Source organism: Salvia splendens, chromosome 11, assembly GCF_004379255.2.
Source record: "Salvia splendens isolate huo1 chromosome 11, SspV2, whole genome shotgun sequence".
Lineage (NCBI taxonomy): Eukaryota > Viridiplantae > Streptophyta > Magnoliopsida > Lamiales > Lamiaceae > Salvia > Salvia splendens.
In genome coordinates, this window is record NC_056042.1 from 22956964 (window position 1) to 22972989 (window position 16026).

At 38.6% G+C, this 16026-nt stretch overlaps 1 protein-coding gene across 1 annotated transcript; it reads left to right on the top strand.

The window, feature by feature from the left end:
* Positions 1 to 10795: 10795 nt before the first annotated feature.
* LOC121756545 (DEAD-box ATP-dependent RNA helicase 5-like) lies at positions 10796 to 15597 on the top strand. The gene is made up of 13 exons (XM_042152111.1): positions 10796 to 11394; positions 11482 to 11606; positions 12124 to 12231; positions 12634 to 12714; positions 13022 to 13100; positions 13375 to 13460; positions 13536 to 13592; positions 13720 to 13787; positions 14065 to 14133; positions 14247 to 14340; positions 14543 to 14707; positions 14788 to 14880; positions 15281 to 15597. The coding sequence occupies exons 1-13, from the start codon at positions 10866 to 10868 to the stop codon at positions 15371 to 15373; spliced, it is 1647 nt and encodes a 548-aa protein (XP_042008045.1). The 5' UTR covers positions 10796 to 10865; the 3' UTR covers positions 15374 to 15597.
* Positions 15598 to 16026: the final 429 nt, after the last annotated feature.

Sequence of the window (16026 nt, forward strand, 5' to 3'; positions counted from 1 at the left end):
ATGAAGAGAGAGAGTAAAGTAAGAAAGAAGAAAAAGTAGAGAGAGTGTTGTTTCCATTTTTAGAAACGTTTCATTTTTAATGGGACAACCCAAAAAGGAAAACGTTTCATTTCTAATGGGATAGAGGGAGTACATTATATGGCTCAGTTGATTTCTCAACGGCAGGTTCGATTCTCACACATCTACAGAGAGGGAAACCGTGTTGCTGACTTTCTTGTAGGGAGGGGCCCAGATCCCTGTCTTGTCCTTCTATGATTCAGTCTCTGCACCACGGTACCTGAAAGCACTTTTAGGATGGATCGGTTGGGATATCCTAACTTCTGCTTCCGACGTAGAGATGTGGATTGATTTTATTTTTGATATTTTGTTTTTCGTTACTTCCATGTGTTCATCTTACTTTTGGTTTATTTTTATAGCATGGATACACCCGACTTTGTGGGGATTCTAGTTTATTTGCTCTTGTTCTGTTTTTGTATCCAAGTTAATTTTGAGCTTGAATCATGTTTTGGAACGATATATTTTGATTTTATTTACGGGTTGGGGTCCACCTAAACCCCCCGCCACACTGTAACGCCCGTACTTTTTAAGTACTAATTAAAAGGTGTCATGAAGAAATGACGTCTCTTTTAGTTAAATAATAGAGTTTTCTAGGAGACGTGTTTGAAGGACTCGTTGAAAGAATGACGATGAAGTTGCTATTTTTGGCAAGACGGATGAAATACGTGGAGATGGATATATATATATTTTTTTTTTGAAGACGACGCGCGTAAATCGATTAATGGTTGAAGGAATTATATTTGGAACAACACCAAATATAAGTCGTGCCGTTAAGCGTTCTTTAATTTTTGTTTGTGAAGAACGAGATAACAAAATTTAATAAAGTCCCGTGAGTTTTAATTATCGAAGGAAAATATGAAAACATAAAGTATGAATTTATTTGGGCTTTTCAAAATAAATTAGAGTCCAATTACCTACAAAATAGCTTGGATCCTAATTATGATAAATCCACCAAATAATAATAGTATTACTAACTTGGGCTTCCAAATTAAATTGAGCCCAAGACCTTTTAATTTATTTGGAGCCCAATATCTCTCCAAGAAAATGGGGTAAGCCCAAGAACTCTTCTTCTTTCTTCTTTTTCCTTCCCTCTCGGCCGGTTCCTTTGTTCATGAAGACCCTCCGCCTTTCAAACCTTCCATCTTCCTCATTAATCCTACAGGCCAAGGGTCACACAATTTAATTATATCAACCCCTTCACTCTTCACAATCTTTAGCCATTCTAATCAAAACAGAAGGAAGAGTTAAGGTGAAAGCATATGGCCTATTGTAAGAAGAGATTGGCGCTGATCGGGATGACGGCAACGACTTCTGCTCCGATCAGCTGCCACACGAACGGCAGACAGCAGCAGCACGGGCTGCACTGTAACAGCGACGAACAGTGGCTGACGCGGCGCTGGACAGAGGCGGCGATGGAGGACTGGACGGCGACGACTCCTACTCCGAACAGCAGCCTCGCAACCAACGGACAGCAGCAACAACGGGCAGCAAGGGCTGATCGTGACGGCGATGGACTCACGGATGGAACGTGGTGACAAAGAGCCACCGCAGCAGCGGCTGCTCGGCGATGACGGCCAACCGAGACAGCAACAGCGCCGCGAAGCAAAGGCAGCGGCGAGTTAGAATGAGAAGTGACGAGGTTGAAAGAGAGGCCGAGAACGGAGGGATAGAGAGGGAGAGTTGCTGTCAAAATTGAGAGATAATTAGATGGAGAGAAAGAGTTGCAGCAATGTAAGTCACGTGAGAAAGAGGAGATGATTTGGGGAAGATTCCAATTGATGAGGAAATTGGAAATTATGCAAGGAATTCATTGTGCCTTTGCAAACTGATGCGGCGCAGACTTTGGGAAATTCTTTTTTTTTGGGAAGAATTTAAAATGGAGGAAGAGGCGAAATACCGATGGTGAAGAGGAAATGATGTTGGGCCACTTTTGTTTGGGTCTCAGAAGAAAATTAATTTGGTGGAGAATTAAGGTGGCCAAGAAGAAAATTAATTTGGGCCAGATTACAAATTAAAAGAGATAGGCTAAGGGAAACACTCATGATGACGAAGGCTTTTCACGCACGCTTTTCAAAGATGGAATGAAGCACAAGTTAAAGCTTTAAACGATCGAGGTGGGCTTTCGAACTAATACTTTCAAGAGCTTTAGTTTTAATATATTGATTCGAGCATCATTTTATGTGACGAAATGCCTGTGATTGCGATTATTACATGATTATGTGATTTATGTGCTTAAAGTGAAAGTGATTGTCAAGTGTTGCGCTGTGTAGCTTTTTAAGTGGTAGTGAAATGCTCGACTTGTTGATGTGATGTGAATTGATGCTCGACCTTAACAGAAAAGTGAATTGTGTTTCAAATACGTTTTTTAGGAAAATAAAGTTTGCAAAGGGAATATCATGCCATGTTTTTGTTTTGAGAAATGTCTATCTGTTTGTTTAGCAAGGGAGTTGTCCCTACTAGACATATTGAAATCGAATTCGGGTCTGACTAGGGAGTGAGTTCCTACTCAGGCTAGTGTACACCAATGGGGATCGTGAGCCGTCTTTTGGGTCGGCCGATCTAGTGATCGAGTTTGCGGCCACATTCTCGTTCACATGATGTTGATGTTGATGTTGATGAGATTGATGTTGATGTTGATGATTGCTTAGTGGGGAGTGAGTCCCTACTATGCGTTTAATCGAATTCGGGTCCTAGCAAGGGTACGTCCCTACTCGGACTAGTGTACACGATGAGGACCGTGAGTCATCAAATGGGTTGGCCGGTTTTCGTGCTCGTGGAAAGTGGCCCCTTACACGGCACCCTAAAGAACAGATATGGCAGTTTCTTAAATAAATCAAGAAGAAATGGTTGTGTTTTGAAATGATGAGGAAAAATGATTTGAGGATGAGTTGAAAGGTTGTGATTGAGATATTTTTAGTGTCTCGGGCCTTTTCAAGTTAAAACCCCGAGGTCACTCAATGGTGGCATGATATAACTGTTTTGGCATTTGTCCACTGAGTGCATCAAGTACTCAGCCCTGCATATGTTTTCCCTATGTGCAGGTTGAGCGTGGACGGGGGACGGAGGATGTTGAGCATTGGACAGAGACAGTATTCAATAAATGATCCGGTTGCTATTGTGTCTTCATACATAATAGTAGCTAACTCTCAAAATGCTTCCGCTACGTCAAGTTTTAAGAATTTCTTTTAATTCCTTTGAATTGTCAAACTATGTCATTCACGTTATGTACCTTCGGGATTTGAAACCTTGTTGATAAATGAAATTTCATCGTTGATCGATAAGTTGTATTGTCTTGATCGTTTTCCCCCTTCTTCCCCGCTTCTTAATTCCCCCATTAGTCGCGATTTTCCCGTGCTTCCTATCCTTAGGAAGTGCGGTCGTGACAGAATGGTATCAGAGCAATTTTTCTTTCCGCTCTGAACCGAGAGTCCTTTATTCAATCTAGTCTAGACTCGTTTCGCTAGACTAAAAGAGTATTTATTGAAGGCTCAACATTCCGTCTCGTCGCGCTCAACAAGAGAGAAGGTAAAATGTTTTGAAATGAGAAAGTTTTCGAGAAAGCAAGGTGATAAAGTTTCTGAGAAAGAAAGATAGAAAAGTTTTTAAGAAAGAAAGATGATGAAGTTTTGAAGAGGAACGATGGATTGTTGTTCTACTTGAAAGATGAAAGTTGATGTTAAAGTATGTTTTGAGTTTTAAAGTGGAAAGTAAGATGTAGAAATTTTGTTGAAAGTGCGAGAGTTTAAAGAAAATTTTTATTTCAAAAGTTTTGAATGTTAATGAAGTTCGAAAGTGTTTGCTTTGGAAAGTTAGAATGTTGTGTGTTATATTTGGTTATCCTGAAGTATGAATGGTTTGATGTTGAGATGTGAGATGATGAGGAAATGTTTTTGAATCCCGACTTGGTGATGAGGAGACTACATGGGAACTCGAGGATAAAATGAAAGAGAAGTACTCGGAGTTGTTCGTTAGAGATGAGCAAATTTCGGGATGAAATTTCTGTTAAGGTGGATAGAATGTAACGCCCGTACTTTTTAAGTACTAATTAAAAGGTGTCATGAAGAAATGACGTCTCTTTTAGTTAAATAATGGAGTTTTCTAGGAGACGTGTTTGAAGGACTCGTTGAAAGAATGACGATGAAGTTGCTATTTTTGGCAAGACGGATGAAATACGTGGAGATGGATATATATATTTTTTTTGAAGACGACGCGCGTAAATCGATTAATGGTTGAAGGAATTATATTTGGAACAACACCAAATATAAGTCGTGCCGTTAAGCGTTCTTTAATTTTTGTTTGTGAAGAACGAGATAACAAAATTTAATAAAGTCCCGTGAGTTTTAATTATCGAAGGAAAATATGAAAACATAAAGTATGAATTTATTTGGGCTTTTCAAAATAAATTAGAGTCCAATTACCTACAAAATAGCTTGGATCCTAATTATGATAAATCCACCAAATAATAATAGTATTACTAACTTGGGCTTCCAAATTAAATTGAGCCCAAGACCTTTTAATTTATTTGGAGCCCAATATCTCTCCAAGAAAATGGGGTAAGCCCAAGAACTCTTCTTCTTTCTTCTTTTTCCTTCCCTCTCGGCCGGTTCCTTTGTTCATGAAGACCCTCCGCCTTTCAAACCTTCCATCTTCCTCATTAATCCTACAGGCCAAGGGTCACACAATTTAATTATATCAACCCCTTCACTCTTCACAATCTTTAGCCATTCCAATCAAAACAGAAGGAAGAGTTAAGGTGAAAGCATATGGCCTATTGTAAGAAGAGATTGGCGCTGATCGGGATGACGGCAACGACTTCTGCTCCGATCAGCTGCCACACGAACGACAGACAGCAGCAGCACGGGCTGCACTGTAACAACGACGAACAGTGGCTGACGCGGCGCTGGACAGAGGCGGCGATGGAGGACTGGACGGCGACGACTCCTACTCCGAACAGCAGCCTCGCAACCAACGGACAGCAGCAACAACGGGCAGCAAGGGCTGATCGTGACGGCGATGGACTCACGGATGGAACGTGGTGACAAAGAGCCACCGCAGCAGCGGCTGCTCGGCGATGACGACCAACCGAGACAGCAACAGTGCCGCGAAGCAAAGGCAGCGGCGAGTTAGAATGAGAAGTGACGAGGTTGAAAGAGAGGCCGAGAATGGAGGGATAGAGAGGGAGAGTTGCTGTCAAAATTGAGAGATAATTAGATGGAGAGAAAGAGTTGCAGCAATGTAAGTCACGTGAGAAAGAGGAGATGATTTGGGGAAGATTCCAATTGATGAGGAAATTGGAAATTATGCAAGGAATTCATTGTGCCTTTGCAAACTGATGCGGCGCAGACTTTGGGAAATTCTTTTTTTTTTGGGAAGAATTTAAAATGGAGGAAGAGGCGAAATACCGATGGTGAAGAGGAAATGATGTTGGGCCACTTTTGTTTGGGCCTCAGAAGAAAATTAATTTGGTGGAGAATTAAGGTGGCCAAGAAGAAAATTAATTTGGGCCAGATTACAAATTAAAAGAGATAGGCTAAGGGAAACACTCATGATGACGAAGGCTTTTCACGCACGCTTTTCAAAGATGGAATGAAGCACAAGTTAAAGCTTTAAACGATCGAGGTGGGCTTTCGAACTAATACTTTCAAGAGCTTTAGTTTTAATATATTGATTCGAGCATCATTTTATGTGACGAAATGCCTGTGATTGCGATTATTACATGATTATGTGATTTATGTGCTTAACGTGAAAGTAATTGTCAAGTGTTGCGCTGTGTAGCTTTTTAAGTAGTAGTGAAATGCTCGACTTGTTGATGTGATGTGAATTGATGTTCGACTTGTTGATGTGATGTGAATTGATGCTCGACCTTAACAGAAAAGTGAATTGTGTTTCAAATACGTTTTTTACGAAAATAAAGTTTGCAAAGGGAATATCATGCCATGTTTTTGTTTTGAGAAATGTCTATCTGTTTGTTTAGCAAGGGAGTTGTCCCTACTAGACATATTGAAATAGAATTCGGGTCTGACTAGGGAGTGAGTCCCTACTCAGGCTAGTGTACACCAATGGGGATCGTGAGCCGTCTTTTGGGTCGGCCGATCTAGTGATCGAGTTTGCGGCCACATTCTCGTTCACATGATGTTGATGTTGATGAGATTGATGTTGATGTTGATGATTGCTTAGTGGGGAGTGAGTCCCTACTATGCGTTTAATCGAATTCGGGTCCTAGCAAGGGTACGTCCCTACTCGGACTAGTGTACACGATGAGGACCGTGAGTCATCGAATGGGTTGGCCGGTTTTCGTGCTCGTGGAAAGTGGCCCCTTACACGGCACCCTAAAGAACAGATATGGCAGTTTCTTAAATAAATCAAGAAGAAATGGTTGTGTTTTGAAATGATGAGGAAAAATGATTTGAGGATGAGTTAAAAGGTTGTGATTGAGATATTTTTAGTGTCTCGGGCCTTTTCAAGTTAAAACCCCGAGGTCACTCAATGGTGGCATGATATAACTGTTTTGGCATTTGTCCACTGAGTGCATCAAGTACTCAGCCCTGCATATGTTTTCCCTATGTGCAGGTTGAGCGTGGACGGGGGACGGAGGATGTTGAGCATTGGACAGAGACAGTATTCAATAAATGATCTGGTTGCTATTGTGTCTTCATACATAATAGTAGCTAACTCTCAAAATGCTTCCGCTACGTCAAGTTTTAAGAATTTCTTTTAATTCCTTTGAATTGTCAAACTATGTCATTCACGTTATGTACCTTCGGGATTTGAAACCTTGTTGATAAATGAAATTTCATCGTTGATCGATAAGTTGTATTGTCTTGATCGTTTTCCCCCTTCTTCCCCGCTTCTTAATTCCCCCATTAGTCGCGATTTTCCCGTGCTTCCTATCCTTAGGAAGTGCGGTCGTGACACACACTAGGTGTTTGATTAAAAAAACTTGCTTTACGTGCATCGTTTTAGTGGCGAATTCAGAAATTTCGCATTGAAGGGACAATAAATAATTTATCAACTTTAAGATTTGAAATTCACTCAATCTTTTTTTTCTATTATCTCAATTATAGTGTTGATGTTTTATTGTGTCAATATATTATAAAATAGTATTGACATTTTTAATTTTCAACAAATTTGTAAAAATTATCATCGGATTTGTTATTTTATTCATTTATTTGAAGTAATAGAGAAAATGAATAAAGTGAGCTTTAACTATTATGAATTTTAATATTAGACGTGTCATTCTATTTTTGTTCGTCTCATAGATATAGACCCTTCTATTTTTAATACTCCATCCATCTCGCAAAAGATGTCACATTTGTGGGACGACACAGGATTTAGGAGGTTTTGTTTTGTGTGTTAGGTGAATGTTGTCCAGTTTTGCCATTTAGGTCCGTCCATGACATGTTGTACACTTTTTTTTCCCATTTTTAGTAAATGAACCTCACTTTCAACTAGCTCATTACACTCACATTTTATTATAAAGATAATATATAAATATGGGACCTACTGTAACGCCAGTACTTTTTAAGTACTAAATTAATATATGTCATGCAATAATTAATAAAATTATTTCGGATGCTATGCTTCTCGTTAATCTTTCTTTGGAATGAAGTATAGTATTTATGTGTTTTGATGTGGAATGAGACGTCCCTTTTACTTAAGTGTGGAGTTTTTTTAGGAGACGTGTTTGAATGCCTCGTTGACGTAATGATGTTGATATTGCTATACTTGGCATGATTGGATGAGATGGATTTTATAGTGCTTGGCGCGCATAAATCGAGAAACGGTTGAGGAATTTATATTTGGAACAACACCAAATATTAATTGTTGCGTTGGACGATTTTAATCTTTGTTGGAAACAAGATGGCGAAATTAATTAAAGTTTCTGTGAATTTTAATTAATAGAAAATAATGCGAGAATGTAAAGTATATATATACTTGGGCTTCTCAAATAAAAAATTTGAGTCCAATATTCTTATAAGAAAAAAATGGCTTTGGGTCATAATAATCAAAAAGTCTAACAAATAAATAATTATACAAATTTGGGCTTTGTAACTAAATGAGCCCAAAACAAATTTAATTAAAGTGGGGGAGCCCAATTCAATTCCAAAGATGTGGGAGCAAGCCCAACACCTTTTCTTCTTCTTTTTCTTCCTTCTTGGCCGATTCTTCCACCATGAGACTCTCCATTTTCAACTTCTTCACCTTCCATCTCCCTCAATTAATTCTACAAATCAAAGGTCACACATTAATCCTTCATGTATCCTCTCCTCTAACACATCACAATACAATTTACAACAAGCAAATTGAGAGAGAGAGAGCCGAGAGGAGAAAGAAGTGGAAGGAATTGCTACCATTTTTGTTTTCTCCACCACCGAGTTCAATCCTTTTGAGGTATAATCTCTACCCATCTCCAAAGCATGAAATTTTAGCATATATCTCATCACATATTTCATACATGAATCTCCCATGAGTAATTCAAACAATTAACTCCATCATCAATCGAACACCCGCCGTGGCTAATCGAAAACACGAAAGAATATAACTTTGACTTAGAACTTATCTTGCGGGTTGAATCGGGGTGGGTTGGAGTTGTTCCGGGCTGGTTCGGAGTGGTTTCGGGGGGGAAGGTCAGCCGGCAGTGGCTGGGAACAGCAGCGTCGCCTCCGACCCTGCGACGGCCAACCGGCGACGGTGGCAGCAGTCGCGGCGAACAGCAGGGACGGCGACTCCGGCGCGCAGCAGCGGCGGCCGGCGACAGCACAAAGGCAGCAGCGACAGCGTGGCGACGGCTGGGTCTCTTCACTCCGAAGGCGTGCGCCGTCGTGAGGAATGAGGACGCGACGGAGAGGCGACGAAAGTTGAGAGAGAGCTCCCGGAATTTGGTGACTGAATTTGCGGCGAGAGAAAAGAGAAATGGAAGAAGAAAAGAGGAAAAAGGAAAGGGGGAGGAGAAGAGAGAGACGTGGATTATGGTGGGAGAGGAAGAATTTGGGCCACTTTTGTTTTGTTGAAATTGGGCCTTTGTTTTAATAAAAAAAAATTGGGCGTAAGCGGCCGACCGGCGTCGCACGCGACGCCTTGGGCGGCCGCCGAATAATAAAAAATGCACAAAAATCGAGAAAACGAGATCAAAGACTTTAATTAGAGTGCATTTAATTAGAGTGCATGCATTCTAAATGTCTTCGTTATGGAGATTTATGTATACTTTATGTTTTTTTTCGAAAAGGTGGTTCGCACGTCCGCTAAAGTTGGATCGAGAAGCTATTTAAGGAAATTCTAAGTTTTGAGGTGAGCTTTATTACTTAAACTCTTTTATTTGCAATTATGCGTATATGGTGAGATAAGGGTGGTTTAAATGTTATGTCATGCCGTATTTTATGTTTTTGAATTGTCTATCTGATTGTCTACTAGAATAATGTTCTACTAGACTTTGATGGTTAACGAATTCGGGTCTAACTAGGGTCTAAGCCCTACTTAGGCTAGTGCACTGATGGGGATCGTGAGCCGTCTCTTGGGTCGGCCGGTCCAGTGATCGAGTTTGTGGCCACATTCTCATTTCACATGATGGTTCAGATATGGTATATGATGGAGGATGACGATGACATTGTCCGTGCGGACACTATTTTATTTAAGGAATGATTTTAGTGTTTCTCGGCCCTTTTAAAGTAAAACCCGAGTTTAACTCAATGATGGCTGACATAACTTTATCTATAAAATGTATTTCGGACATGAGTTCACTGAGTGCATCAAGTACTCAGCCCCTGCATGTGTTTTCCCTATGTGCAGGTTGAGCGTGGACGGGAGATGGAGGATGTTGAGCATTAGACCGAGACTATATTCAATAAATGTTCTGGTTGCTATTATGTCTTCATACATAGTAGTAGCTAACTCTCAAATGCTTCCGCTACTCTTAAGTTTTACGAACTCCTATGTTTTTCTTTAATCCGTTGGACTATTTTCATTCGGGCTATGTTGCTTCGTGATCTAAAACTATGATTTGATAATGAAGTTTCGACTGTTGATCTACATGTTGTACCCCTTTGATTGTTTTCCCCCTTCTTCCCCGCTTCTTAATTCCCCCATTAGTCGCGACCCACCGTGCTTTCTATCCTTAGGAAGTGCGGTCGTGACACCTACATTCCACTAACCTTTTCCACTCATTTTTCTTCACATTTCTTAAAACCCGTGCCAAGTCAATCTTGGACAAAATTTCATGGACGGAGGGAGTAATATTTATACTATCGTGAAAGATAATTTTTTTCAAAAAATAGAAATGTGACATCTTTAATCAGATAAACTAAAAATGAAAGTGAGACATCTTTTATGGGACAGATGGAATAATTTTTTTCTTTAATGAGATGAGGCTCATTATCCACTTATAAATACTTTAATCATTTTTACCTTTTATCTTTTTTTTTAAAAAAAATTATCAATTATATATTAAAATACATGTTAATTCCAAATGTCTATTTTTATGACACTAGGTATTTCATTGTAATATTATACACATATTATTAGTACACTAAAAGTGTAAAACCTTAGATTATCAGATTGATGATCAGGCTACGAATTAGATAAAGAAAGACTTTGGACAAATAAAAATCTCAAATGAAATTTTGTAACAATTATGAAGACACCATTTTTGGAAACCAAATTTAAAGTTTATTAATGGAGTATTAAAAAACAGTGGGCCCATTAAAGAAAAAGGTTGTTTAAAAGTTGTGGTACCTCTCCCAGTCGTGTTGCCGCCACACCCAAAACCTAACTCACTACTCTCTAGGGTTTTGGGGCTCGTATTCTTCACAGTCATGGCTGGCCCTAAGAATCAGCAAATTGAAGCAGCCATCATGCAAGATGCCGATTCTAAGCTTCGCAAGAAGCACAAGAACAAGCAGAAGAGAAAAATCGAAGAGACTGATGCCGAAGATGTAGAACTTGATCAAAACGCAGTTTTGGATGCTGGCTCCACGGAAATCTCGAAGAAGAAGAAGAAGAAGAAGGGAGATGGCAAAGAGGAGATTTCGTTGAATGGCTCAGGCGAAGAATCAATTAAGAAGAATAAGAAGAAGAGCAAGGAGGGAGAAGGTGTGAGTGAGGTGAAAATTTCCGAGATTGCACAAGAGGAGGAGGTGATAGAAGGTAGTGGCGTCGTGGTGTCTGGGAAGAATGTCAATGAATCGAAATACAAGGCGCTGGATTCGTTTTCTGAGTCGGGGCTTGCTGATGAGGTGTTGGAGTGCTGCAAGGCATTCGATAAGCCGTCGCCGATTCAAGCTCATTCGTGGCCTTTTCTGCTCGACGGCCGAGATCTTATTGGAATTGCTGCCACGGGGTCTGGTATGCATTTAAATTGGATTGAAAATGGTTATTTGTTTGTGCTTAATTGGATTCAGTGTTTTGAAAGGTGTGTATTTATGGTGTTAGGTAAAACGCTCGCGTTTGGGATCCCTGCTATTAGGCACGTCTTGCATAAGCGAAAGAGTAGTGCCTCTAAGAAAGTATCTCCGCGCTGTCTTGTTCTATCACCTACAAGGGAGTTGGCTCAACAAGTATGATCTCTATTTGTTTATTGCGCCTATAATTTGTTGTGAACATATTTCATTTGATTAGGTACAAACTTCTTCTGTTTGCACTGTGTGTTGGGGATTTTATCTTGTTTGCATCATGTGTGTATTCTGTTAATCTGTAGAATGGCCTCTTAAAGAGTGTAGTGTAATTAAATGCCGCCCTCATCTCAGATGAAGGTCAAAGTTTCAAATAGTTGCGTGAATTTTTGATTATATTACAATAAGCATATGGGAAAATGGTTGGGTGTATAGCAGTACACATGTAGGCTCAGAGGAATATTGCTCTAGCTAAGTTTGTATTCAACCGTGTAATCCTAAAATTGGTAATTGCATTGAATAATGTATCAAGGACAAGAAGATAGACTATACGTATATGCTTCAAGGGTCTTATTTGTGACCTTTTGCATTTTCATTTCCAAAATAACCGATTTTTAGAATCTTATGACAGAAAGTTTCGTGAACGGTACAGAGTCACGATCATGACTTTAGATATGGTTAGATTGCAGATGTTTTATGTGATGCTGGAAAGCCTAGTGGAGTGCGGTCAATTTGCATATATGGAGGAACTTCCAAAGGACCCCAGATATCTACTCTGAAAGCTGGTGTGGTAAGTCCTCATAATCTTAATCTCTGAGTAAATCTGAACTTGGATTGTGTTTTAGTCGTATGACAACATGTGGATGGAGAAAAAGATGCTGCATTGTTTTGAGATCAGCTAAATTTTATTGGTTTTATTTCCCAACTCGTATAGCATCATCGGCTCTTTTTTTAATTAATTTTGTGAGGCTGATAGTTGCAAATAAAATAACTGCATTGTACATTAGAAAGTTAATGCAGATATCATGGAAACCATTTGGAAAAGACTCATATTATAGTGTTATCGCACTAGGGTCGTGTTACAATATTTTGTAATTTGAATTGTTTTTAAGTTCATACGATTCCTATAAACTCTAGGTTAGATCATAGTATTTGTTCAAGTATGTAAGTTGATATATGTGATTTTGTGCAGGACATTGTTATTGGGACACCTGGCCGTCTTAAAGACTTGATTGAAATGGGAGTGTGCCGCCTAAATGAGGTTTCCTTTGTGGTGGGTAGATGTTCTCTTACTTCTGTTTGTTAATGAATTACTGATTTTCTTTGTATGAGACTATTAGCTATTTGGTCTTTCAAACAGTGGATCATAAATGTTGGATGCATCAGGAACTCTTATTCTCATATGCAGACATAGTTTGCAACTTTCAAGATTTTAGCATCCTTGAATCTTATTGATTCATAACTCGTTTGCCTGACATTTGATATGCATGCAGATATTTGTGGCACATGTATTCTTGTATTATGTGAACTAGTTGACAATTTCATTTCATTGATGATCTAATGATTGCGGCTATATATAGGTTCTAGATGAAGCTGATCGGATGCTTGACATGGGATTTGAACCGGAGGTTCGCTCGATTTTAAGTCAAACATGCTCTGGTATGATATGGGCCTTTGTTGGTATTTGAGTTTAAGCACGTTCAATTATTCTTCTATACTTTTACCTGAATAAGAAATTGAAATGCAAGTGTTACCCTTCATCTAACATAAGTCTACTCGCTTTTCTCAAAAGACTGCTGCTGCATCTTGCATGAGAATTTTTCGTTTAAAATCCAATATTTTCATTTCCATACTTCTGAGTTTGGAACTTTGGATTTTGATGCATCTGCAATGCTAATGATGTTTATGTAATGCCGATTGACATTATGCACAGTACGCCAGATGGTAATGTTTAGTGCGACATGGCCACCAGCTGTGCATCAACTAGCGCAGGAATTCATGGACCCAAACCCAGTTAAGGTGTGTTATCTCTGAGGAATCCTGTACTACAATCTTTACTTCTTTTTATGTGTAATGAATTCAAATACGTATCAGGTGGTGGTGGGTTCGGAAGATTTAGCTGCCAATCATGATGTCATGCAAATAGTGGAGGTACTATTGAGTACTGACAAATGACATTAATGATGAATTAATTTGAAGTAGTAATTTTGAATGTATAAACGATTTTTTTTTTGCATCGGTAATTTAGTACTAAAATTTCCATTCTCTTTCATCACAGGTGTTGGATGAGCGAGCACGTGATGAACGTCTACAGAATTTGCTGGAGAAGTATCACAAATCTAGAAAGTATGTGTTCCTTGTTCAAGTTATGCATTTAGGTTATGAATGTTACATATTATTGGCATTAAATCAAATATATGATTATCGTACTTTACATGCTAGGTAAATTTATACACTCGAAATGAGGATCACATTGTCTTTAACAGTTCCAACCTTTTTCTGGGACGTCTATTACTCTTAATAGCTGCCATAGTTCAACAGGACAATGCAGCTTTGAAATTATTTCAGTTTTGAGAATCTTTTTATTCTTAATCTTATATGTGGGAATTATACTCTTTTTCAGAAACAGAGTGTTGGTTTTTGTTTTATACAAGAAAGAAGCATCTCGGGTGGAGAGTATGCTTCACAGAAGGTAATTAGTCAATTTGATTCCTTTGGCCATCGAAATAGCTATCTTGAATTTTCGCTACCATGATACATTTTCATTTGTTGGTTTATCGTTTTTGTTTACTTTGTCATTCCTAGGGGCTGGAAAGCCGTTTCTATAAGTGGGGACAAAGCGCAGAGTGCAAGAACACAAGCCTTGTCGCAGTTTAAGGACGGAAGCTGTCCTCTATTGGTATGCACACAGTCCTTTTGTCATGTATAACCTGCTACGGTTACTGGGTTCTCAATACCCACATCTTAGTTCTTCATCTAATTTACTGCATCTGTTGTCTGTACCTCTTATCTTGCACCAATTTTTAATTCTCCTTTAGTTGCTAGACACAATGATTGTCTGCATTCAACGGAATAAAAGTAGTTAATGTTGCATTGCACAGATTGCAACTGATGTTGCTGCTCGAGGATTGGATATTCCTGATGTTGAAGTCGTTATCAATTATAGTTTTCCTCTCACGACTGAGGATTATGTGCACAGAATTGGTCGAACTGGAAGAGCTGGTAAGAAGGGAGTGGCTCATACGTTCTTTACCAAGGAAAATAAGGTATGCTTCAATTTTAGCTCTCAATATTATCTACACTTGTTCAATTGTAATATTCCGGCTCATAAATGTGACGGTACCAGGGCCTTTCTGGGGAGTTGGTGAATGTTCTCAGGGAAGCTAAGCAAGTTGTACCTGAAGATCTACTGAAATTTGGGACTCATGTAAAGAAAAAGGTCAGACATACCTTGCTTCTTTGTTTTCTTCCTAAAATCCCTAGTTAATGGAGTAGTTATAACGTTGAAATCTTAATATTAGTATCTAGAGCCTAATTAGAAAATGTAAGCTGATGTGTGCCTTAGTTGGAGGTATTTTTTCTATGCGATTGTCAATAAATTTTGACTTGCGGAGACTTATTTCGATTATTAGAAATGCAAAGACAATTTTGTGCTTTTCTTTTGGCTGCAGTTTGACAGTGTGTGTCAATATATCAAAACCACATTAAAGTAACATATGAGAAAACCTTGCAGAACTGAGATCTTTATCATCTGCTAACGGGTGTCAAATCTCGACCTATTTTGACGTTGGATTATGACACTTTGCTATATAATGTCTTTTGCACTATAATCCATCCAGGAATCCAAGCTATACGGTGCCCATTTTAGAGAAATCGACGCCAATGCTCCCAAAGCTACCAAGATAACATTCGATGATTCTGATGAAGATTGATTTCAAATATTTCCAGGGAAGCAATGCTGAAAATTACTCTATTTTTAGCTTCCAGCTGAAATTATCGAGCATGTGCTAAAATGATATTGTTGATTTTGTGATAGTATATCTAGTAAAGACGATTTTTTTTTCTTTTCTTGTTACTAATGGTGATTTTCAAATTCTCATCATAGAAATGTAATACCAGTTTTATTTATTTTTATTGGTTATACCAGTTTTATTTATTCAAGAGTTGGAGGATAGTTCAATTCTGTTTCTGCGGTCTGATGGTTTATATTTATGTACGTTAGCATCATGGAATCGTTTATAAAGTTTATTTTATTTTATTAATTAATGTCAAATACAAGGATTTTCGTGTGAATATTTGGCACTTGATGCGGTTTTAAAATGTTTTCTTGAATCTAGCTAGTTGATTAAAATATCTTACCTTCCAATCTTCATTATACAGATGTGGAATGATAATTACTTGAATCTTTTAATACATTTCATAAAGTTAAGAGGCTTTTATTTTATTTTATTTTATTTTGTTTAATTTAAATATGGCTATTTGCGTGAGCTGGATACATAAATGATATGCGCGCACATTTATTTTCGACTAAACTCAAGCTTTAGGGCACTTCAAAACCAAACAAGTTTAATTAATTATTGATTTC